This window comes from Pinus tabuliformis, chromosome 6 (genome assembly GCF_031772625.1).
Source record: "Pinus tabuliformis cultivar Carrire ecotype Pingquan chromosome 6, CPIR1, whole genome shotgun sequence".
In the NCBI taxonomy this organism is placed as follows: Eukaryota; Viridiplantae; Streptophyta; class Pinopsida; order Pinales; family Pinaceae; genus Pinus; species Pinus tabuliformis.
Window position 1 is genome coordinate 2,088,076,682 of NC_142292.1, and position 26,791 is coordinate 2,088,103,472.

Here is a 26,791-nt window from a genome sequence, read left to right on the forward strand (position 1 = left end):
GCTCTAGATGAAATCAGAAAGATCATGGACTCTAAGGAGCCAAGCAAGAACCAAAGCATAGTCTCATGATGGCAATGAAAAGGGTCTTCAAAATGTCTATACCAGGTGAAAACCACCATGTCCTTTGGCCCTCAGGTTCCCTCTCTCATGTTCATTTTAGAGCAATAAATGAAAAACTATAGCATAGATTTGAGTTGGTCCTCAATTTGAAAATTGGGTGGATGATATGTTGGGACCATGCCAGGGCGAAACTAGAACAAATGACATGATTAAACAACTAGGCAATGTGGTAATCAAGAGATGAAGAACACAGCTTCCTCATCAGCTGTCCTGCCAGTGCTCAATAACCCTGACTGTTCACCTGATGTCACCATAGAAGAAAACATGACAAGGGGGGTCAGGTAGTTATTTATTACATGTAACTTTTGTAGATTATGCACCCCTAATTTATCCTTCATAGTAGCTTTCTCATTTATTGTCTTGTTCCAACTTCTTGCTGGTGGCAGATGTTGTATTTAGGCTAGCTGATAGATAACTGTCATAACAACGAATTGAAGGGACCATAGACTGCATAACGCTTTTTCCTCCCACAAGTTGTTCAACTTGCTCTCTTCAAAGGAATTTCTGACGGCAGTCATCTCTGACTAAGGAATGGTTCTCTATCAATCTCATTAATGATCCCTATAACTATATTTGCTGTTTTTCTGATGTAATGGGTTCAAATGGGCATGGACTTTGAAAAGAAGAAGGCATACAGAACATGATTATTGAACGCCAGTGGAAATAAACAATCAAAAATCATGGGAGAATACCATTTATGGGATTGATTGTTTTAGGAAGTTGCAGCAGAAAGACCAGGAAAAACAAAAGAAAGCAAAGAAGACACTAGGACAGGAACACTTGTAGAGACAGGTCAAAAACACCAAGGACCAATAACATCAGTCAAATCTTCAAATGGCCCTCAAAACAATAAAGTCAATAATAAAGTAGATTGGAACAATGAATGGGGCATAGAAAATTGATGGAGCAATAAAGAAGGGAAGAAAAGAAGTATTAGAATATATCTCTATATCTCTATTTAGTAATGCTCAGTCTTTTAGATGTTTCTATTCTTATTCTTTTAGCAGTTTCTTAGATGAAACTGTTTGTTCGATATTCTACATAGAAACCTGATGTTTCTATTCTTGTAAATATCTTTGTATTATCATTGAGCTGTTTGCTCCATGCAAAATTAATTTATTGAACATTCTTTTATGGTATCAGAGCAAGGTTAAGAGATTCTTCTTGAACAGTAACTCTCTTTGCATCGTAATCTCTTGAGTCCTTTCTAAGGTCGAGCCCTCTGTAAGCCAGGCAGCCTTCACTGAGTCTTAGCCTCGGCTTTGCTCGCTGTGATAAAAGCTTACAGTCGTCCATCTCGATACAGAAATGGATTCTTCTCTTGCATGATCATTTTATTAAAGAAATAACTTTGTGGCGGTGACTGTTTTTCGTGGTAGCGGGATTTTTTGTTTTGCTGGTCAGTTCTGCTTGGAATAACGGATCCGGCTATCTTCTTCTTCACCTGGCGGCTACTCGACCACACCGTGGAATTTCTCAGCATTTGTGATCCAGGTGTTCTACTTTCAAAACTCATTTGTTTGTTTGAAAATCGGAGTTGTGTTTTTGAAAATTGATCTGCGAGCATCGGTCAAATTTTTTTTGCTGATTAAACGCTGTGGCTCTATCCATTTAAAACCCGTGTTCTAGTACCCAAGAAATCAAATAAATTCAAGCATCCCGTGACATTCATTTAGAACTATAAGCGTGAAATATAGAGCATCCCGTGACTTTCAGTTAAAACCCGTGGCTCTATTCACGCATCCTGTGTATTTTGCAAGCACCCGTGGATTTCTAAGTCAAAACAAGTGAATCTGAAGCCCGTGGAGTTATAAAGTCGTAACCCGTGGTTTATTATATATACGCCCGTGGATTATTGTATACGCCTGTGATTTATTGGATATACGCCCGTATATATGCCTGTGGTTTAGTGGATATACGCCCGTGGTTTTCTGAAAACTCTGATACGTAACCCGTAACCCGTATACGTAACTTGTATACGCCTGTGTTTTATTTGTATACGCCCGTATATAATCACCCGTGGCAATTATTTGTTGAAAACCCGTGGTTCATATATCAATTTTGATAACCCGTGGCACGCTGAGTCATTTCCAGTTGAGACGTGAACGCTTGATAGCTCACGTGGGTCATCCGTGCTCTTTGCCGGAATTTGTTTTTCATGGTTTTGGTTGACGGCATTTTTATCAGCAGATTTTTATTTCTTCAAAGGTCACAAACTCCAACTTTCTGGGTTATTAAAAGACTGTTATAAAGTTCTGGACCTGTGCCTTGTCTCCTGGGCAGCGTGTTTCTCAAACAAGTGCTGGAATATTGCTCCAAGTGGACTGAACGTTGTGTATGAGCCTATTTTTGTTGGCTGCCACTAAATATCAGCAGGATTATCATTGATTTAGACTGGCGAGATATCTTTGCTGAGTAAATTTTTTTTAGCAGGACAAAGTTGGTCTTTGCTGGGTAACATTGTTTTTAGCAGGACAAAGTCTGTTCTCTAATTAACATCAAGATAAACAGTCAGCTACATTGTTCTTGTGTGTCATACTTTTGTATTCTCTTTGTGAAAATGGCCACTCTTACCAATCTGATGTTAGAAGGAAATCAACGATTTAATGGCAGCAACTATAACATTTGGAAACAAAGACTGCTGACCATTTTTGAGTACAGGCGTCTTGATCAACTCATTTTGGGCAAAGAGCTTTGTCCAGGTACAGCCGGGACTGATCAAGATAAATTTGATGATCGAAATCGAGAGGCTGTTATGCTTCTCAAGCTCTCTGTCGCTGATGATCAGTTACCACAGATCCCTTCTGGCAAGACAGCTGCTGAAATCTGGGAACAGTTGAAAGAATTGCATGAGACATCTGATAAAAGCAGAGCTTTTTTTCTCAAAAATCAGTTGTTCTCCATCATGATGGATGAACATATGTCTTTACAGGAACATCTCAACAAAATTAAAGACATTCGAGATCAGCTCGGCGCCATTGGTCGGACCATGGAGGAAGAAGATATGGTAGTCATTACTCTGAAGAGTCTACCAAAATCTTATGAACACTTCATTGAAACACTCAACATTACAACCACAAATGTTGATCTGAAGTTTTCAGATTTATGTACCAAACTTCTACAGCAAGATAGGTGGAAACAGCAGTTTGGTAGTGGTACTTCATCAGTGCCCTTGGAAAATGCATTTGCTGCAAAATATCAGTCCTCTCAGTCTTTTCAGCAGAGAGGATCATCTCAGTCTTTTGATCCTAACAGGAAGAAAAGTGTACAGTGTAATTACTCTCACAAGTTCGGTCACATGAAGAAAGACTGCAGGCAGAGGATTGCTGCTGAACAAAAGAAACAGGGAGGGTCCCATCAGACAGCGAATGTTGCAGAACATTCTGAGCAGACAGATTCTGCCTTTTACGCCTTTATGGCTAAAAGGTCTTCAGAACATGTTCCTTCCTCTGCATGGTACATTGATTCTGGTGCATCACGCCACTTCTCTCATAGGCGTGACTGGTTTATTGACTTTTCACCTTTCAGTGATTCAGTTGTATTTGGTGGCGGTGAAAAGTACACTGTTGCTGGCAGGGGTACAGTTCAAATTCAGTCTGGTGGACGCACGCTTATATTTCTAAATGTATACTATGTTCCTGGTATGGAGATTAATCTCCTCTCTGTCAGTCAGATTATGAGGAATTCTCCTCAGCTTGATGTTGTGTTCAGTGCACACAAGTGTTCCATCATTGACAGGGAAACCGGTCTGACAGTTGCTACTGGCCTCGAGGACCATGGTCTATACAGGCTACTTGACACCGGTGACTTTCCAGAAGTAGCACTAGCAGCTCGTGCCTCTCCCATCAGTACTCTATGGCATCAGCGATATGGGCATCTCAATATGCAGTATCTCTCTCAGCTCTCTCGGGAGGGACTTGTGTCAGGATTACCTGATATTCAGACTCAGCAGTTGGGGGTATGCAGCGCCTGTCAAGAGGGAAAGCAACATCGGTCGTCATTCAAAACTGGAGAATCTTGGCGCGCATCCCAGGTACTTCAGTTACTTCATGCTGATATTTGTGGTCCTATGAATACAGCTTCTATAACTGCTTGCAAATACTTTTTACTTATTGTAGATGACTTCAGTCGAAAGATGTGGGTGTATTTTTTAAAAAATAAATCTGATGCTCTTAGTACCTTTCAGAAGTTTAAAACTTTAGTTGAAAACGAATCTGGTTGTAATATCATGACCCTTAGGACCGACAATGGGGGGGAATTTTGTTCCTCGGCTTTTGCCAACTTCTGTGATATTCATGGCATCAAACGTCAATTCACCACACCTTACACTCCCCAGCAGAACAGTGTTGTCGAGCGTCGCAATCGAACGGTTGTTGAAATGGCTCGTTCCATGTTACAACACCGGAGTGTTCCAAACAAATTCTGGGCTGAAGCAGTATTTACTGCTGTTTACCTTCTTAACCGATCTCCTACTCAGGCTGTTAAAGGGAAGACTCCTGAAGAAGTATGGTCTGGTCGTAAGCCCCAGATCAGTCATCTCAAAGTTTTTGGCTCAGTTGCATATGTTTGGATTCCATCTGCTAAGCGATCTAAGTTGGATTCCAAAAGTCAGAAACTCATGATGACAGGTTACAGTGATCATCACAAGGCTTATAGGCTGATAGATATAGCCACTGGTCGACTTAGCTTCAGTCGAGATGTAGTATTTGATGAAGACAGAGGATTCTTTCAGTCTTCTTCTTCTGAGCAGCGTTCTGAGGATCCGCCTCACAGTGTTCTTCTTCCAGCCAGTCCATCTGATGGGAGGGATGATGTAGCATCAAGATTTGATACTACTCTATCTGAGCTTCCTCCAGAAGCTAATCCCCCTCTTGCTGTCCCTACTGCTCTTGAGCCTGCTTCTCTTTCGTCTGATATTGGTCCCTCTAATCCTGAAATTGGTTCTTCTTCTCTTCGGCCAAAATGGTGGGCTAAAACCATAGGTGATCTCCGGGATGATGAGCTCCTTGAAGGTAGAACGTCTAGGCATAAGAACAGACAACAGTCTACAGTCAATTTTGCTCTTATGGCTAACCTCCACAGTACTTTTGAGCCTCAAACATATTCAGAAGCTAAGGGTATATCTGAGTGGGAACAGGCTATGGAAGCAGAATTTCAGAGTCTTCAGAAGAATCACACATGGACTCTTTCTGATCTTCCTGCAAACAAAAAACCCATAGGCTGCAAATGGGTGTATAAAGTCAAATACAAAGCTGATGGAACCTTAGACAAGTATAAAGCTCGGCTTGTGGCTCGAGGATTTTCACAGCAGGAAGGCATCGACTATGAGGAGACTTTTGCTCCTACAGCCAAGATGAGTACTATCAGGCTGGTGCTTGCCCTAGCAGCTCAGTTCAAGTGGAAAGTTCATCAGATGGATGTAAAAAGTGCTTTCCTAAATGGTGATCTCCAAGAAGAAGTCTACATGACGCAGCCTCCAGGATTCAAGGTTGCTGGTCAAGAACAGAAAGTGTGTCGATTAGTTAAAGCAATCTATGGATTAAAACAAGCTCCTCGGGCTTGGTACATAAAAATTGATCAGTATCTGACAGATCAGGGTTTTCAGCGGAGTCCATCTGATGCAAACCTATATATCAAGCATACTGATGATGATATCTTGTTTGTAGTTGTCTATGTGGATGATCTTATCATTACTGGCAGCTCTGCACATTTGATCCATGGGATCAAACAAGATCTATGCAGAACTTTTGAGATGACAGACTTGGGACTTCTTCATTACTGTCTGGGGGTTGAAGTATGGCAGACTGAAAATCAGATCTTTCTTTCTCAGTCCAAGTATGCCAAAAATCTTGTGGAAAGGTTCAGAATGCAGGATTGCAAACCGGCCACGACTCCTATGGAACCCGGGCTCAAACTTTCAGCACAGTCATCCTCTCCTCTTGTGGATGAAACTTTATTCAGACAATTAGTGGGCAGTCTCATCTATCTTACTGCTACCAGACCTGACATCAGTTTTGCAGTAAGCTACATTTCTCGCTTTATGTCAGCTCCTAAAGCTGATCATTGGATAGCAGCAAAGCGGGTGCTACGATATGTGCGTGGTACTTCTGATTATGGCCTCTTATATACTCACAGCTCCACTTCTACTCTCAGTGGCTACACTGACTCTGACTGGGCTGGTTCGGTTGATGACCGTAAATCTACAGCTGGGTATGTGTTTAGTCTAGGATCTGGAGCTGTTACTTGGACTAGTAAGAAGCAACAGGTTGTGGCTCTCTCCTCAACAGAAGCAGAGTATCGGGGAGCAGTTAAGGCAGCCTGTGAGGCAGTGTGGCTTCGTCGTATGCTTGCAGATATGCATGTTTTTCAGACAGGGCCTACTTCTTTGTTTTGTGATAATCAGGGAGTGCTCAAACTTGCCAAGAATCCTGTCTTTCATGAACGAACAAAGCATGTGGAAACTCACTGCCACTACATTCGACAGTTGGTTGAAGACGGCTCAGTTCAGTTGCACTATGTTCCCACCACAGAGCAGCCCGCCGATATCTTTACCAAGCCTCTTGGTCCTGATAAATTTGTAAAATTTCGCGGGTCTATTGGTGTTGTAAATAGATTGAGCATTAAGGGAGGGTATTAGAATATATCTCTATATCTCTATTTAGTAATGCTCAGTCTTTTAGATGTTTCTATTCTTATTCTTTTAGCAGTTTCTTAGATGAAACTGTTTGTTCGATATTCTACATAGAAACCTGATGTTTCTATTCTTGTAAATATCTTTGTATTATCATTGAGCTGTTTGCTCCATGCAAAATTAATTTATTGAACATTCTTTTAAGAAGGGGGCAGAAAGATGAAAGGGAACAAAACAAAGTGATTAACAAAGGTGAAAAAGGAAATAAACAAGTCAATCACAAAAAACAAAAAAGAGTCTGGGGAAAACGGATAAATATGACTAAGAGAATGAATAGCAGTGTGTGAAAACAAGTGAAGTAACTATGACTAAGTGGATGAATATCAGCACGTGGGAACAAGCGTTGGATAAAAGGAGTGGATGCACTGAAATGGAGCAAGAAAAATAAACAACAAATGAGATGGGTGAAGAATAATATGCGCAGGACAATGGAAGACACTCAATCCACCTGAGGCGAACTCTAAAAGAGAAAAAGGGTAACGTATAACCTTAAAATGGATGAGGGTCATGTATATTATCCTCTGTACCCTTTTATTTGAATGATACAACTTTGCAATAATCTATTAATTTCTCCTTAATCTATATATTTCGTCTTACACTTGCTGCCAGATGTTGCCTGTGAATGAGGCTTGGTCTGGACTCTGAATTTGCAAAATCAGTGCCAAGTTTCACAGTGACATACATGGAATATTGACTAACATTCACAAAGTTGTGCATTACAGTAACCATCTTCCCAGAAATGAAACAAGCATCCTGGCCAAAAATCCCCAAAGACACACAGCCTCGCTGTTTCCCCTGAAAAGATTAAATTAAGCTACAGCACCCCAGATTCAACACATACACATAAAATAAAATAAAACAAAAGGACACAAGAGGTCAAGTGTCACTCACCGAGACCCAACCCACTGCTCTGGGCATGCTTTTCCCTAGTCTAGCAGTTTACAAAGCTACCAGAATTCATTTTACTTGTATCCTAAAATATTGTAGTGCTGAATGTTTTCCAATGGTAATTGTATCTAAGCTGAATCCTGAACAGAAGCATAGTAAAACAGCAGCAGGAGCTATCTGAATGTTAGAATGGATCTGTGTTACAATTACACAAGGATTTTGCCTGAGTTTATATTTTGAATCCAAGACCCCATTGTCCAAATCAGTGTTATGAAAATCACTGATTAATCAGCTATTCAAAAATCACAGTAATGCTAAGATAAAACAAACAGACAAAAACAGCGAGCCAGAGCTGCCTGATCAATAGATGGGGCCTGCATTACATGTACACAAAGGTTTCGCAGGGTTTATAACTTTATAGTGAAGAAACCATTATCCAAATTAGTATTACAAGAATTGCCAATTAAAGATATCTTAGCACTCTGGCAATTGTTTGCCCCCTTTTTATTGCTGAGCAATTTTAATCCATCTTTTAGATTTCTCATGATTTTAATTATTTTTGACCTTGCAGACGTTCTCCCCCTCTCAATCAAAAGTATCTCAAATTAATCTTACTGGGCTGGAAATTATCCATCCACTGATACAAAACTGTACCAAAGGGTCACGACAGGACACCTGGCTCGCTAAAAGCAGGTTAGTGCTATTGCCCCCACCAAGGCTCGATGCATCTTAAAAAGTGGTGGGTGCACTCCCACAGGGGACCGTTGACTAGCAAACCATCATGACCATTAAGTAAGGCCAGGTGGTATATGCCTCAATGAAGTATACAGAGGCACCACCATCTTGAAAGAAAGGTAAGGACCAACAATTCGTCAAAGGAAGTTTGCTCGGGTTTCAAAAAATGTGGCAAAAGGCATATAATAAACAGAGCCAAGCTGCTTCATGAATGCTGAGATGAAGTTTAGAAGCTCTATTAGTAATCCCGCTGTGTGTCCAAATTCAAACTCGCTCTACTTAATTGATTCAGTAGGAATGATTGTCCATCGGGCTGTGATCTAGTGGGAAGTTGGGGTGCTTAACATGCTTGAATCCCAGCGGGTGTACAGCACCCGACAGAGGACTGTGTTAAAACATAACTGGAAGAGGGAATGGCTTTATGTGGTTGCTGTACCTTGTTGTTCCCGTTATACAAGAAACAGAGTTTCACAGTTCCTCCTCCATAATAAAGGTCGAATCAGTAGCAAAATAAAAATTTGATAATTCAAGGAACTGTACCTGCTGCTTCTTCTCCTTTCTCCTTTCGTTCCTTTTTGCAGACTTGGTCTTTGGTTTGGACTCCACAAGCGGGTCATACCCTGGCGGGACTTCGGGCATTCCTCTTCTCAACTGATAAACAGATAACTCTTCCTCATCATTTAAATTGCATAATACTTCAAGCAACTATATATGTATATAACAAATCAAAGCAAAGGAAGTAAAGGCATATTATATTAATGTGAAGATGGTGATTATGATCATACAAGAGCGCCTTTGGACTGATAAATGGCGACTTCTTCCTGAGGGACATAGCCCGCTCTTATGCGAATGGGTTTGCGAAGGGTGCCATCAGGCCTCCTTGTTGGCGCCACGATCCTCTCCCCCTCTTTCAGTGTTAGACCTTCAAACTTATCCATCGTGCAAGAAGAAGACGACGCGGCCTCCTCCTCCTCCTCTGTGCTGCCCATTATTACTTCCTCTGCCACCTCCTCCCCTTCCTACACAACACCATGTGGCCAATGTTGCTTCTGCACTGTCTCTGCCTCCCCTCCACTTCTCCTGATCATGAAACAAAATCGAGAGGAAGGGTGAGCACAGAGAAATATATGCAGTGCAACTTTAATAAAAAGACCTAAGGATGCAACAAATTAATAATTGTCATTTTTGCCCCACTAACATTCGGCTTTGCCATTCAATTTTCATTATACTTATTATTATGTGTGCGCTTTATCAATTTACCTTTTATAATTAAAGCACATATATATATATTTTTAAATGCGCTTGGCTACTTTTATGTACGAATGTTAGCCTATATCAGATTATTGTTAAGGAACACAAGTAATGTGAGGGTTTTGACCCATGGGAGGTTTAGGGCAATGGAGGTGACCATGGCTTTTTCTAGGAGAAAGGTAAAAGACATAAATCTTGTCATCTGCAATGCATTTAGGATGGAAAGTTGTGAGAATGAGGTTTATTTATCTTCACTATAAAAATTGTAGTGGTGCAATTCATGTGTTATAGAATAAGGATAGCAGTATTTAGTATTAATGTGTTATAGGATAAGGATAGGAGTATTTAGTATTAATGATGAAAGATAAATCTTATTACATAAAATATAAGGATAGGAGTATTTAGTATTAAAGATGAGAGTGAGAGAAATCTTATTACAATTATTTAAGGATATTTATTATGCTCACTAATTCGGTATCTATCGTTTTTAGTGTGGAAAATTGATTTATTTAAGTTTTTATGGTAATAAATATGGTAAATGGGTAGTGTTGGTTAAGCAATGGTAAAAAATTATCACAATTTAATAATGCAAAAGTGAGAAAGAGAAGTGTGAAAAAATATATGAAGGAATGGGAAATTTTGGATATTTTCTCAAATGTGGTGTTTTTGCACCAAAGAGTCAAGTGGACATTGAAATTTAAGTGGGAAATAAAGGAACATGATTCAAGACCATTAATGGTATATTTACAACATATTGATATTCAAGTAAGTCACTTTTTTAAGCTTCTAAAAATTTTATTGTATTTTATTATAAAATTTGAGAAATGTGGTTTTCAATAAGTATGGACCGATCAATGATGAGAATGTCCATCATGAGCTAAAGTGTGATCATGTTGTTATTACTAGTCTTAAGTGTTAGGTCCCTATACTACTAGTGTAACCACTTATTGTTATTAGTACAACCCCCTTATTATATTGTTGTGCCCATGTAGTCCCCAAATTGTTGTTATTGTGCCCCATAGAAGCCCACTATTGTTATTATTGTGCCCTTACATTATTATTGTTATGTCGGCTTTGATTATATTATGACCCCTTAGACTCATATATATAAAAAGGAGGTATTGTCATTTGTATCATCCAATAATTGTTCATTTGTGTAATGTAAAGGAGGTTGTCCCCTCGAAGAGGCTTATTTCTAAGGCGTTTATCTATCTTTTCTATCTTTTTGTGAGCTGGTTTCATAACATTTGGTATCAGAGCTTTGGATTCTAGGGTTTTGCTGCTCCAAACAGGTCATCGTGGAATTTTCGCTATAACTTTTTCACTACGAAGTTTCAGAAGCTAAAACAAAAACCCATTTGACCCAAAATCGTTCTGAAACTCGAGTCCAAATTTCAGATCTTCTCTCGCTATATTTTCGAAGATATGATCTGAGGAAGTCAGGGTTTTTGAAAATTCCAGAATTCCATCTCAAACAGGTCATCGTAGAATTTTCGCTATAATTGTTTTTTATGTGAAGTTTCAAACTCTGAAATTAAAACTCATTTGAGCTGCAATTTTGGTGAAGCTCGGGCCTGAATTTCAAATCTTAGTTCCCTATATTTTCGGAGATACAACCCAATACATTTAGGGTTTCTGTGGGCTCCTAAATTAAATCCTAAACATGTGACCTTGGGAAAATCATCATAACTTTCTCTCTAAGCATCAAATTGATTTTTCGTAAGAAGTTGCAGAAAGAGGACGGAATGTAGTTTTCTTTGTATTGATTTCAGGTCCTAATATTTAAAACAATGACACGTGGCACTTCGTACAAGTTTGCTACTGAACCAGTCTATAATCAGGTCATCGTGGGAGATTTGACATAACTCTCCCTTGGAGAATCCAGTCTTGACCAGAGTTGTGGGGTTAGAAAGAGGACTCAGAGGGCTACTGTGGGATGCAATTTCAGAACTTGGAGATCTGAAATTACAGAGTTACAATTGTTTCAAGATCGAGCTCCTAAAATCAAGAAAAGGCGATACGAGGAAGTTTGATGGCAAGGATCCAGTAAATTGGATACTATAGATGGAGCAATATTTTGATCTACATGAGGTGCAATTGTTACAAAAAGTACGTATTGCATCTTCATATTTAGAACCGGATCAATTTTTATGGTATAAAGGGCTTTGTTCTCATAAACCACTTATTATGTGGTCAATTTTCACGGAGGAAATGATAGCACATTATGAGGATACAAAGAGAAACACCTTCTTTAGCCAATTGATAAATCTCAAACAAAAGTGTTCAATGGCAGAGCCTATTGAGGACTTTCAAAAATTGAATATAAGGGAAAATGATATTCCAGAGAAGCAGAGGATTGATGTCTCCATAGGGACTTTAAAGGATAACATTCAACATGAGGTTCGTCTTTGGGACCTGATTCATTGGAGAAGGCATTCAGGTTGGCAAGAAAAGTGGAAAGAAAAATTATGGCAGCAAGGAAGTCTACACCTCACAACTATAAAGATGGAAGTGTTGTTTCTCCTAGCCTTCCACAACCTACAAGGTTGACACCACAACAATTGGAAGAAAAAAAGAGCAAAAGGGCTTTGTTACAATTGTGATAACAAATACATTAAAGGTCATAAGTGTGCTGAGAAGAAATTATTTTACAGTGATTATGGAGAGGAGGAAGAAAAGGATCAAGAAACGTCAAAAGAAGAGGATATACACCAAGAACCAACCCTAGAGAAAGAAGAAATGAATCTGACCCTATCTTTTAAAGCATTGATGAGAATTGCCACTCCTCAAACTCTTAAGATAGAAGGACATATCAAGAAGAAAAAGGTTCAAGAAGTGAAAGATCACATCAAGAAAGAAGAAATGAATCTGACCATATACTGAAATGCATTGGCAAGAATTACCACTCCTCAAACTATCAAGATAGAAGGACATATCAAGAAGAAAAATGTTCAAGAAGTGAAAGATCACATCGAGCATCAAGAAATGAATCTGACCATATCTTCTAATGCATTGGAAGAAATTACCACTCCTCAAACTCTCAATATAGAAGGACATATCAAGAAAAAAAAGATTCAAGTAGTGAAAGATCACATCGAGCATCAACAACAAGTTCTCCAACTTTTAAAGGATAACTCCACTTTGGTGCATAATCAAATGAAACAACAAATAGATCAACATCGCAATGAAAGAAGTTTGGATGAAGGCGATTGGGTATTTTTATGGTTACATCCATACAAACAAATGGCCCTCGAGAAAGCTATTTATGAGAAGGATATGTTGGCAATACTACATGCACTTAAGAAATGGCGACCTTACCTAATGGGAAGGCACTTCAAGGTAAAAATGGATCATGATAGTCGTAAATACTTTTTAGAACAAAGACTATCTTTAGAAGAACATAAAAACTGGGTCACAAATATGTTGGGTTATGACTTTGAAACCATCTACAAAAAAGGGAAGCAAAATGTTGTTGCAAATGCACTCTTAAGAAAGGATGAGGATGTGGAAGCATTGTTTTGTGCTATTTCTATTATCCAACCAGATTGGATAAGCAAAGCAAGGATGAATAGAAGAAGGACAAAGAAGTGTGGTCACTCATTCAAAAGTTGTAGAAGATCCCAGTTCAAACAATATTGTCAGAACTTGACGAGGAAGGAAAAATCATATTGGAACCTGGAGCAGTCACAGAAACAAGTATCTGACAGCTACGAAATCGATCAATTTCATAGTATCTCATCAAGTGGAAGAACTTACCCACTGAATATTCCACATGGGAGGACAAGAATTTTATATAGAAGCATCAAGAACTACCTAAGCGTTGAGGACAACACTTTTTTAAGGAGAGGGGCATGTTAGGTCCCTATACTACTAGTGTAACCCATTATTGTTATTAGTACAACCCCCTTATTATATTGTTGTGCCTATGTAGTCCCCATATTGTTGTTATTGTGCCCCATGGAAGCCCATTATTGTTATTATTGTGCCCTTACATTATTATTGTTATGTCGGCTCTGATTATATTATGACCCCTTAGACTCTTATATATAGAAAGGAGGTCTTGTCATTTGTATCATCCAAGAATTGTTCATTTGTGTAATGTAAAGGAGGTTGCCCTATCAAAGAGGCTTATTTCTAAGGCGTTTATCTATCTTTTCTATCTTTTTGTGAGTTGGTTTCATAACATTGAGGTTAGAGGGGGGAGCTTGAGAGGGGAAACACAAAATCTTTCTCTAAAATAAGGATTAGAGCAAACCAAAGAAAAAGGAGAGTTATTTGTGTTAGTCTTGAGATTGAGAGAATGAAATTAACCATCAACCTAGGTCTTGAAACTGGCGTCAAGTCGAAGTAATCGTCGTTCTGAATCCAACGTCGTTCGTTTCACCTCAATCCGACATCATATGCTCAAGTTATCGCGCGCTGACAGTTTGGCCCAACAACTAAACTTTTAGCAGGTCTGTTGACTGGGCAACTGACTTGGTGATTGTAACAACCCTGGTGAAAAATCCATGCAATAAAAGTTAAAAAGGGTAAAATAATAACCACGATTGATGGGACACTTATTCCAAGTTGAATGTTGGGCAAAAACCTAGTGATAAAGATCACTTGTGATTGATTAATGGGTAAGGAAATTGGCAAAGGCAATGGCTAAGGCTTTGGAAAGGCAAAATGGCATTTTTGGCACATTTATTTATGAAAATAATGGAAATTAGGAGAAAATGGGGGTGAAAGGTCGCAGGTTGCATGTGAGGAGGAAAATGAAGGAAAATAATGGAAAATTGTGAAAGTAGAGACCTCATTCATAAAAATTCTTATGAGGATCAGTTGGTAACCTTTTGTCAGTTCAGTGTTGGCCCTCTCTCATTATTCTCTCTCTCTCTCTCATGCTCTTGGATACTTGGAGTTTTCTTTGAGCACTCTTGGAGGGTGTAGCATACTTGGATTTTTGGAGCAAGAAGGCAAAGGAAGAACAGGAAAGCACAAGAGGACATCAGGATCAACAGCTACAGTGGGATTTGATTGCAGGTATGGAGTTGCATGTATGTTTTCCTCACTAGTTTTGGCATGCATGGCATATGCATGTGGATTTTTGGTTATGATCTGTCGCTGGCATGGAGGATTGTTTGGATTGACAGTGGATTGCCCAGCCTTGCCACTTTTTGGATAGCCATGGAGATTGTGGGTTTATGTTTCTTGTTTGTTTTGATTGGTTCTCATGTTTCCTTAGTTTGAGTTGAGTTATTAGTTCCTAGAAGCCCTGGTTGGACAAATGCTCTAGAAGCCCTGTAACAACTTGGGTTGAGTTACTTGTCCTGGAAGCCTTGGTTGAAAAAACGTTCTGAAAGCTCAGCGACAACTATGGGTTGAGTTACTAGTCTTGGAAGCCTTGGTTGGAACAAACGCTTTGGAACCCATGGAAGGCTTGGATAGAGATCAATATGATGATGGTTTTGTGATGTCCGACTGTGAGGTGGAATCACTATTGATGGGTTGAGGTGGATGGCCTCTAAAAGCCATGGGTGGTTCTTAATTGATGTGTTCTATGAGATCCCACATTCATGCTTGGAATATGGCATGAGGGTGAGTGGCTGAAGTGAGATTTGGCTCAACCATTCTACGGTCGGGTACAACGTGGAAGTCTCGTCGTGGGTTTGGATTTTGCATCATCGATATGAGGTTATTTCTCCTTGTATTTCTATGAGTATTATAATGGCTTATATGTGAATCATATGGTTGCAATTTCATTAGTATTTCTGCTACTATTATGTTGGTTATATATATGTTTTATGATAGCAATTATGTATGACTCTCATCATGTTTTTACTTGTAAATGAATGAACGATGTATATATGACCTAATGGATGAAATGGAAGTCAATGTGTTGAGGCATCAATTTCCCTTAGCGACTCTCATCTAAGTATGAGACCCCTATGCTCATATTTTTTATTTACACCTGTAGATTACATATTAATGATATGTTTGATGAAATGCCTATCATGGATAGTAGGGGTCCAGACAAGGCCTTATTCAAGTAATTGTTTTTGCACTGTCATTTCCCTATTATCTCACTGTTCTGAAGATGTCATTCTATTTTGGGCATTGACATGGGCTTTGGGCCTGAAAAAGTGTTTCAAATCTCGTGGACGCTGGCACAACACTGTGCAAAAAAGTCCCTGGACGCTGGCTTGTAGACCTGCGAGAGTGTCCAGGGGTCCTTGGACACTAGCATGCCCATAGCATGAGAGCGTCTAGAGGTCAAGTGGTCCAAAAGCTTAGTGGGACCCAGGGGCTGGTTGGCAGAAAGGTTGGGTTGGTTCCTAAGGGTCCTAATGCTGATATTGAATGTTTGTATGACGTGTTTTTGTCAGTTCCACTTCCTTAACATGACTTAGGAGGTCGAATCATATCATAGTGGTCTCTTGTCGCATGTTTACCTCAGCTGGCCGGTTGCTTGGGTAGATGTTGGAGGAGGGTGCTACAGAGTGGTATGAGAGCATGGTTCACCCCACAGACTGGATGGGTTGTGTGTTGGTCATGCATACATGTAAGTTGCATGGGTGTCTATTACACTTTCATTCCATGTGCTTATTGCATTTGCATAATGTTGATCATGGTTGTAGTGATGTCACCATGTGGAAGTTGATGTTGTTATTGTGGGATGCATCATCGTGAGTGTATGACTGGTTACATGTTGTTATATGTCGCTTACATGTATCATTTTTGTACGCTTGGTTACATTCTTATATGTTTGGTTACATTCTTGTATGCTTGGTTACATGTATCATTCTTATGGGTTTGGCTACAAGTATTGTTCGTTTATGCTTGATTACATGTGTTTATGCATGTGTATGGTTGGTTACACATTGCTTATGTATGTTAATGCTTGCATGTGGTCAAGTGTATAGTGATGTAGTGGTTGTTGTCATGCATAAGGTCGTGGTATGAGTTGTTGCTAAGTTCATGCATTGATGACTCAACCCTAGCTAGAATGATGGTTGCATGGTCATATGGTTATGTGTTATGTTTCTATATGTTGTCATGATTATGTTATGTTGGCATTATGAGACAAGTGTTGTCCTTGATGGCAAATCACACTGATGACAAATCATAGTGCAGAAGGATAGCAGCAAGGAATTGATGATCAGTCTACAAGTATGAAGAAAAATATATACACGTTGGTTCACTATATACCAAGTCGCATATACAAGCAGGTTCACTATATACCAAGTCGCGTATACGCAGGTTCGCTATATACCAAGTCGCGTGTACACGCAGGTTGGCTTCAGTAAAAGAGCGTGTATGTGGAAAACTTATCTTTGGTCCATGGCGGTTATTCCTTGGAAGTTGTGCCTATGGTTTTGGACCATGGTGTCTCGACGGACGTGTTGATCCCTAGTTTTGAAGTTGATGGTATTGTGTTACTATGGTTTTGGCCCGAGGTATTGAGCAAGGCCTAAGGCTATATAAGGAGAAGAAGATCATTAGGCAAATGCATCTGAAAAGGCTTGAATATCTGATGAAGTATTAGATCCAGTATGCAGGTTATTGGTTGATGATGTATTGCTTGATCTGAGCTAAGGAGAGATCTCATCGGTTGATGGAGAACAAGATCTAAGGAGAGATCGGGATCAAATGGTTTGAAATGAACTATCTTTATATGGTTGATTATGCGTATTTCTAGATCTGCATACTGACGCAATGTTATGTTCTGGGTATAACTGATATCTGGTATAGCTGCAAGTTATGAAAAATTATTTTTAGATCTGTAAGCAGGTTGTCTTCGGTAAAACCGCGTGTATACGCAGGTTGCCTTCATTGAAGTAGCGTATATCTTTTGGAGCTTGATTTTTGGGTTGCAGCTGGGTCTGACTGTTATTGCAGAGTTCTGTAGTCTGCTCTGTGTTCTGGTGACTAGGTTTTGACAGGGTTTCAGTGGTTCAGTGATTCAAAGATTGTTGATGCGAGTATTGGTTGTTTTGTAATCGGCTATGAAAGTTGAATGAATTGTGGTCTTCAGATTGTAATGTTGTGCTTCAGGAATATCCAGTCTGAAAATGTATGAAAAGTGGTACCTAAAGGAAAGAAGATTGTAGGCCTGCACCTACGTACTAGTATCTTAGCTAGTACAAGAGCAAAGGGGGTTGGAGCTCCCTTCCAAGGAAGTTTGGAGAACGAGAGAAGGTTGAAGCCTTCTGCAGGTTGTAGCCTGCGTACTGGTATAAGGCTGCACCAGTACAAAAGATTGTAAACTGAAGTTCTTATTAAAGAAAGATAGAGACGACTTGCAGCAGGTGGTTTTCACCCACATTGGGTTTCCACCTTATATCATGGTGTTCATGTGTGTGGCTTTTGTGTGATGATCTGTTCTGTTATACTGCATCTGTTTACTCTTAATATGGTGAATAATGTCCTAATGCATTTAACTGAAGATAAACTAACTGAATTATAAGATTTATGGTTATACGTTGGTTTCTTTAGACACAGTGGCGTGTACACGCTGGTTCACTTAACTGAAGTAGTGTATATGTTTCTGAGCATTGAAAAAGTTTTATTGATCTGATAATACTGATTCACCCCCCCCCTCTCAGTATTATTTCCAACAATTGGTATCAGAGCAGGTCCTTCAGAGAAGCTTGATCGCTTGAAGGTAGATCGTTCATCATGAGAAACTACGAGAGAGAAGCATCAATCAAGCCACCGGTTTTTGATGGGACAAACTTCAATTATTGGAAGGTAAGAGTTACTGCCTATCTTCAATCTCTTGGTACAGAAGTTTGGGACATCGTAGAGACAGGCTACACTTTTCCTTCAGCTACTCCTACAGATGCAGCCGAGAAAAAGAAATATGAAACAAATGCGAAAGCAGTCAATACTCTATTGGGATGTATATCTCAATCAGAATTCATGAAGGTAATGCACTATAAATCTGCAAAAGAAATATGGGACAAAATTGTCACGAGCTATGAAGGAGACGAACAGGTAAAGCGTGCTAAACTTCAAACTCTCAGGATTAAGTATGAAACTCTCAGAATGTATAATGATGAAAGTGTGGCTAACTATTTCCTTAGGATAGATGAAATTGTTAATTGCATGAAAAAATTGGGTGAAGAAATAAAAGAGGCTATTGTGGTTGAAAAGGTTCTAAGATCTGTGTCCCCCAAGTTTGAATCTAAAGTGTCTGCCATAGAAGAAAAGGAAAATCTGCAAATTCTCACTATGTCTCAGCTTCACGGAATTCTAACCGCTTATGAAATGAGAAAGGGAGGTCCATCAGACAGAAGAGAAGCTGCCTTCAAGGCTTCAGGCAAAGAAGATTATTATGAAGCAAGTCACGTGCCAGAAGATGAAGAAGAGGAATCAAATTTTGTTAGAAATCTTCAAAGGGGTTATGGAAGGTTCAGAGGTAAGTTACCTTTTAAATGCTTTGCTTGTGGAAGAGTAGGTCATTATGCTGCCAGATGTCCTCACAAAGATAAGAATGAAAAGGGAAAGGAACCTGGTAAATGGAACAAGAAACAAAATGAAAAGAAGAAAAGCTATTACACTCATGAAGATAGTGATGGTCTTTCAAATAGTGATGAAGATGAACAAGGTAATAGATATAAACTTTTAATGGCTTTTGAAGATGATGACTATATGGATGCTATAGATGTAGAAGGTTTTTGTGAAGAAATGAAAGATCTCAAAGTTTGCTTAGAAGAGAAGAGTGCTATTATTGATTCTCTACAATGTCAACTAGCTGAAAAGGAAAAACATCTTGAAAAATTGGAATGTGAGATTGTTTGTCTTAGAAAGGAGATTGAGAAAACAAAAGCGATTAATCTTAAATTTGTTAAAGGATCTGAAACCTTGGATGAGATTATCAATATGCAGCGATCTCCTCTGATCAAGACAGGTCTTGGATATAATGGAGAAACATCTCAAGCATCTACCTCTAAAAGATATCTTGATGCAGCAAGGAGAAGCGAGCAAAGGCCAAATAAAAGTCATCAGGTGAATCAGGGACAGTTTACCTCAAGAACAAATAAAGACCATCAAGAAATTCGGGGACAAACTGCCTTAAGGACAAACAAAAGCTACAATCAGCCTCAGGTAAAATCTTCCCAATTTGCTCCAAGAATGAATGTGAATAGAAGCTACAATCGGTTGGATGATAGATCTGATTATCGCAGAAGTTTCTTTAATGGCCAATGCTTTTCTTGCCATAACTTCGGTCACAAAGCAGCTCAATGTGTTGCCTACAAGACAATCATGACTAGAGAAGCTCAAAAGCAAGGGAGAATGACTGGAACCATGAAAAGGACTTATAACAACTTTTCGGTTCTTGAAAATGAAGTTGAATGCTCTATTTGTAATAACTTTGGTCATGAAGACTCTGAATGCAGGAGCAGGTTCCGGAAGACAACTCAGAAGGAACAAACCTCAAATGTTAGAACATGGAGAATAAAGGAACAACAACCAGAAAGATGTGGGATAGCCTTTTATGCAGAAGGTCAAGAAAGTCTATGGTACATTGACAGCGGATGTTCGAAGCATATGACAGGGGACAAAGAAAAACTTGAGTCATATACCGCATTAGAAAAGGGGAAGAAAGTTTCTTTTGGAAACGATATCTCTGCAGCCATAAAAGGAAAAGGTGTTGCTCCATTGAAAGAGAAGGTCAAAGCTGGAAATGTTTTGTATGTTGATGGATTGAAGCATAATCTTCTAAGTGTCAGTCAGATGTGCGATCAAGGAACAGAGGTAATATTTAGATCAAATGGATGTTGTGTTCGTGACCTTGATACAGGTAAAACAGTGATCAAAGGAAGAAGGACTCCAAATAATCTATACATATTTGAAGAAGGACCACAACAATGCTATTTGAGCAAGGATGATGAACACTGGCTATGGCATCGGAGGTTGGGGCATCTAAGCTTTTCACAAATAAGGAAAGCATGCAAATATCAGGCAGTTCGTGGTCTTCCAAATATCAAAATTCCAGAAAACACTATATGCAAATCTTGTCAGTTTGGAAAGCAAACCAGAACTAACTTTCCAGAGAAGGAAGGATCAGCCAGCATACCTCTTGAGCTAGTCCATACAGATGTATGTGGTCCATTTAGGAAAAGGACACCTCGAGGAGAAGAATATTTGATATTATCCATTGACGATTTCTCCAGGTTTGTCTGGTTAGGGCTTATGAAGCACAAAGATGAAGCTTTCGAAAAATTCAAATCCTTCAAAGCCTTGGTTGAAAATGAATCAGGACACAAAATTAAGTGCCTCAGATCTGACAGAGGTGGGGAGTTTACCTCAAATGAGTTTTTCGATTTCTGTGAAGAACATGGGATAAGAAGAGAATTATCTACAGCTAGAACTCCTAAGCAAAATGGGGTTGTGGAAAGAATGAACAGAACAATCCAACAAATGGCTCGTGCTATGCTTGATGAATCAGGTACGCCCGCAACTTTCTGGGGTGAGGCTGCACATGCTGCGGTTATTATTCTTAACAAAACAAATGTCCGAGTAAACAGCACTCAAACACCTCATGAGCTCTGGAGTGGTGAGACTCCTTCGGTGAAGCATTTCAAAATCTTTGGGAGCAAATGTTATATTAAGAATACTGATGAGCAGCTTGGAAAACTTGAACCAAGAGCAGATGAAGGCATTCTTCTTGGTTATTCTCCACATAGCAAAGCATACAAGTGCTACAACAAAAGACTTGGCAGAATTGTTGACAGCATTGATGTAGTGGTTGATGAGAAGGGATATATCCTAGGCAAGTTCATGATGAAGACATTGAAGAAGATGAAGGTTACCCTCAAAGGCAGAATGATGAAGAAGAAGAACCTCAAGAAGAAGAAGAAACTCAAGAAGAATCAGAGGAGCAGACAAGAATAGAAGAGAAGACTCCATCCAGATATGTTCAAAAGAATCATCCAGAATCTCAGATTGTGGGGCAGAAAGAAGTAGGAATACAAACAAGAAGAAGAATTGCAGAAGCTTCAAGCTATTTGGCATTACTCTCTTCCACTGAACCACAAAATGTGAAAGAGGCATGCAAAGATGAATGTTGGGTCAAAGCAATGGATGAAGAACTTGAGCAGATCGAAAATAACAATACTTGGGAATTGGTTCCTAGACCAAAAGATAAAAATGTCATAGGGACTAAATGGGTCTTCAAAAATAAATTGAATGAAAATGGAGAAGTAATTAGAAACAAGGCCAGACTTGTTTGTAAAGGGTATGTGCAGCAAGAAGGAATAGATTTTGAAGAGACCTTTGCTCCTGTTGCAAGACTTGAGGCCATCCGAATGTTCCTTGCTCTCTCAAGCTTTCAAAACTTCAAGGTATTTCAAATGGACGTGAAATCAGCCTTTCTGAATGGAGACTTAGAAGAAGAAGTATATATTGAGCAGCCAGATGGTTTCATTCTTGGGAATGATCCAAACCTAGTATGCAGATTGAAAAAGGCTCTCTATGGTCTCAAGCAAGCTCCAAGGGCTTGGTACTATCATTTGGACAAATATCTTCACAAGCAAGGTTTTTCAAAAGGATCAGCAGATAGCAATCTCTATATGAAAGTTGAAAATAACAAATTGCTAATACTTGTTGTGTATGTAGATGATATTATCTTTGGTAGCAATGAAGAGGCTATGAGTCAGAACTTTGCCTTGATTATGCAGAAAGAATTTGAAATGTCATTACTTGGAGAATTGACATACTTTCTTGGATTGCAAATCCAACAAAATGAAGGAGGTATTTTCTTGTCTCAAACCAAGTACCTCAAGCAGATCTTGAAGAAGTATGGCATGGAAGATTCAAAGCCAGTTTGTACCCCCATGGTTACAGGATGCAGCCTCAGTGCAAATGACGAATCAGCAGCAGTTCACCAACCCACTTATAGATCCATGATTGGGAGTTTGCTTTATTTGACAGGTACCCGACCAGATATTATGCATGTAGTAGGAATTGTTGGAAGATTTCAAGCCAACCCAAAGGAAACTCATCTTCAGGCAGTCAAAAGAATCTTCAAGTATCTTCAAGGGACCCAAAACTATGGCTTATGGTATCCTAGAGATACAGATCTCACTCTTCATGCTTACACAGATGCAGATTGGGCCGGAAGTGTGGATGATAGGAAAAGCACAAGTGGTGGTGCTTTCTTCATGGGTTCCATATTAGTATCTTGGTTCAGCAAGAAACAAAGTTCGATTGCCTTATCTACAGCTGAAGCAGAATATGTGGCTGCGGCATCTTGTTGCACACATCTTCTTTGGATGATGTAGACCTTGCAGAATTTTCAAATCACTTGCACTCCACCAGTCTCTATCTTATGTGATAATACAAGTGCAATCAGCATTTCAAAGAATCCAGTCATGCACTCAAAGACCAAGCACATACCAATCAAGTACCATTTTCTTCGGGAACAAGTGCTTGAGCAGAAGGTCAAGCTGGAGTATGTTCCTTCTAAGGAACAAGTTGCTGATATTCTCACAAAACCACTGCCCAGGGAAACTTTTGAATATCTCAGACAAAAGTTGGGAGTAGTTGATGCTTCATCCTGCTGTTGAAGCTTGTCTGTTCTACAGAAAAGTTGGTATACGCAAGTTACGTAAGGGATATCCGCGTATATACGCGATTTATGTTGGGAAAGTCGCGTGTATGGTGTACGCGTGTTGCAGAAAGCATATCCGCGTGCATACATTGTTTTATGCAGGAGAAGTCGTGTATATGGAGTTCTGAACAGCAAGGGCAGACTCCAGTTGGAGAAGGTCTGAGATGGGTATGCCAGAATTCTTCAGGCACAGTTTCAGGGGGTGCCGCAGGCACAGGTTCAGGGGGAGCAGCTTAAAGTCTCATAAAGCATTGTTGGCATTTAGATGCTTTTGGTTCTAGTACACAATTGTTTTGGTTTCAGGAGAAGGAGCTCAGAAGGAAATCTTGGTTGCTGATCTAAAAGATGTGTATCAGATGCTGCTTGTGACTTTCATAAGTCTTGGTCTAGATTTGTTGTCTCTATGTCATGTATCTCTTATGTGATATCTCTTTTATGGTGTCAAGGTCATGTAACGACCTATGTTGGTTTCCCCACTATGCCTGGGATGAATGATGTAATATAATTGGTTGGTTCTGATGTATCCCCTCTTGGTTGGGAGTATGGATGTATGTATTGAGTCTTTTGGTGATTGGAAGGTCCCTTATGGTGTATAAGTCTTGGTTCTTTTGAAGAACATCTTTTGCAGATCTTGCCTACAGTCAGAGGGAGCATGTTTCAGCACAACCAAGCAAAGATATCAGCATGTACTCAGGGGGAGCACAGCCCTTTGCCCTTGATGACAAAGGGGGAGAGTGTTTTGATTTGGTGTTGTTGCCATCAAGTCCAAAGGGGGAGATTGTTGGCATTATGAGGCAAGTGTTGTCCTTGATGGCAAATCACACTGATGACAAATCATAGTGCAGAAGGATAGCAGCAAGGAATTGATGATCAGTCTACAAGTATGAAGAAAAATATATACACGCTGGTTCACTATATACCAAGTCGCGTATACAAGCAGGTTCACTATATACCAAGTCGCGTATACGCAGGTTCGCTATATACCAAGTCGCGTGTACACGCAGGTTGGCTTCAGTAAAAGAGCGTGTATGTGGAAAACTTATCTTTGGTCCATGGCGGTTATTCCTTGGAAGTTGTGCCTATGGTTTTGGACCATGGTGTCTCGACGGACGTGTTGATCCCTAGTTTTGAAGTTGATGGTATTGTGTTACTATGGTTTTGGCCCGAGGTATTAAGCAAGGCCTAAGGCTATATAAGGAGAAGAAGATCATTAGGCAAATGCATCTGAAAAGGCTTGAATATCTGATGAAGTATTAGATCCAGTATGCAGGTTATTGGTTGATGATGTATTGCTTGATCTGAGCTAAGGAGAGATCTCATCGGTTGATGGAGAACAAGATCTAAGGAGAGATCGGGATCAAATGGTTTGAAATGAACTATCTTTATATGGTTGATTATGCGTATTTCTAGATCTGCATACTCACGCAATGTTATGTTCTGGGTATAACTGATATCTGGTACAGCTGCAAGTTATGAAAAATTATTTTTAGATCTGTACGCAAGTTGTCTTCGGTAAAACCGCGTGTATACGCAGGTTGCCTTCATTGAAGTAGCGTATATCTTTTGGAGCTTGATTTTTGGGTTGCAACTGGGTCTGACTGTTATTGCAGAGTTCTGTAGTCTGCTCTGTGTTCTGGTGACTGGGTTTTGACAGGGTTTCAGTGGTTCAGTGATTCAAAGATTGTTGATGCGAGTATTGGTTGTTTTGTAATCGGCTATGAAAGTTGAATGAATTGTGGTCTTCAGATTGTAATGTTGTGCTTCAGGAATATCCAGTCTGAAAATGTATGAAAAGTGGTACCTAAAGGAAAGAAGATTGTAGGCCTACACCTACGTACTAGTATCTTAGCTAGTACAAGAGCAAAGGGGGTTGGAGCTCCCTTCCAAGGAAGTTTGGAGAACGAGAGAAGGTTGAAGCCTTTTGCAGGTTGTAGCCTGCGTACTGGTATAAGGCTACACCAGTACAAAAGATTGTAAACTGAAGTTCTTATTAAAGAAAGATAGAGACGACTTGTAGCAGGTGGTTTTCACCCACATTGGGTTTCCACCTTATATCATGGTGTTCATGTGTGTGGCTTTTGTGTGATGATCTGTTCTGTTATACTGCATCTGTTTACTCTTAATATGGTGAATAATGTCCTAATGCATTTAATTGAAGATAAACTAACTGAATTATAAGATTTATGGTTATACGCTGGTTTCTTTAGACACAGTGGCGTGTACACGCTGGTTCACTTAACTGAAGTAGCGTATATGTTTCTGAGCATTGAAAAAGTTTTATTGATCTGATAATACTGATTCACCCCCCCCCTCTCAGTATTATTTCCAACATGTTATACATGTATCACATTGATTTGTTGATCTTGTAGACAAGTTATCCTCCCCAAGTTATACTAAGTTACGTTGGTTTACTGTGATTTGGTTTAGCTAACATGATATACTTTCCAGGAAGAAATATCAAATGGCTAGCAAGATGGTAGACTACAAAGACTCTCCCTATGAATCAGAAGAGCATTATGGTGTTGGGAACTCTTCAGATTTAGCAGATACACTGAGAAGCTTAAAGAAAGAAATAAGGAGTTGTAAGGCAGATAATGATATAATCATGCAAGCACATGAGAAATAAGAAGAGGTAAATGCAGTGATACTTCAGAGTTGTTAGATTTCCAGCGGCAGGGACCACATAAGATTAGCTATGAGAAGGAGGACAAAACTAATGGGGCATACGGTAGTAGTTTGCATGATGACCACAGGTCAGATAGAGATGACACGGTCAAAGATGGCAGATTGTTGGACACTCCCAATAGGAGGAGGGTTAGACACAGGTATTATTCTAGTTCTGATTCAGATAGGCACTATGATCATCATCGTCATCATCCTTACAGGAGTGATAGGGGATACTTTCCAGATGAATTTAAGAAAGCAAAGCCACCTACTTTGGATGGAGAGATGAAGAAATCGCAGGATGTAGAGGAATCGTTGCTTGGCATGAGGAAGTTCTCTAGGTTAAATGACTATTCATAGAACATGAAATCCAGAGTAACTACATTCAGTCTCAAAGGTAAAGCAGACATTTGGTGGAAAAGATGTGAAGAATGTCAGATGTATTCATGAGGAAGACTTGACTTGGAGTGAGTTTGAGTGGCTATTCAAGAAGACATATTTGTCGAAGAGATATTTTGATGACAAGGCAAAAGAATTCTATGAGCTAAAGATGGGATGATGAGTACACTAACAAGTTCTTGGAGTTACTGAGGTATGTGCCTTACCTCACAAAGGAAAAGGCTAAGATTTAGAGGTTCATCAGTGCATTACCGGTTGCATTCAAAGACATGATTGAGTTCAATGAGCCTATATCATTGGAGGAGGCCATTCGAAAGTTAAGTCATTGCTATGAACAATCGAAGCGCAGATATGAGACTAAGGCAGACAGGAAAGGTAATGCAAAGAACAAAGGAAAATGGGACAAAAAACAAGCAAGACCTCAGGGTACTGAAAATAAAGAG

At 39.5% G+C, this 26,791-nt stretch overlaps 1 protein-coding gene across 1 annotated transcript in view; it reads right to left on the reverse strand.

Annotated features, from left to right (window-relative positions):
• LOC149267587 (partner of Y14 and mago-like) overlaps positions 1 to 9,618 on the reverse strand; it is a 68,475-nt gene extending 58,857 nt beyond the window's left edge. Inside the window, exons 1-2 of the mRNA XM_089433582.1 lie at positions 9,220 to 9,618; positions 8,975 to 9,085 (exon numbers count right to left, since the gene is read on the reverse strand). Coding sequence (XP_089289708.1) covers positions 8,975 to 9,085; positions 9,220 to 9,423 — 315 coding nt within the window. The 5' untranslated portion in view covers positions 9,424 to 9,618. The remainder of the gene's footprint in view (positions 1 to 8,974; positions 9,086 to 9,219) is intronic.
• Positions 9,619 to 26,791: the final 17,173 nt, after the last annotated feature.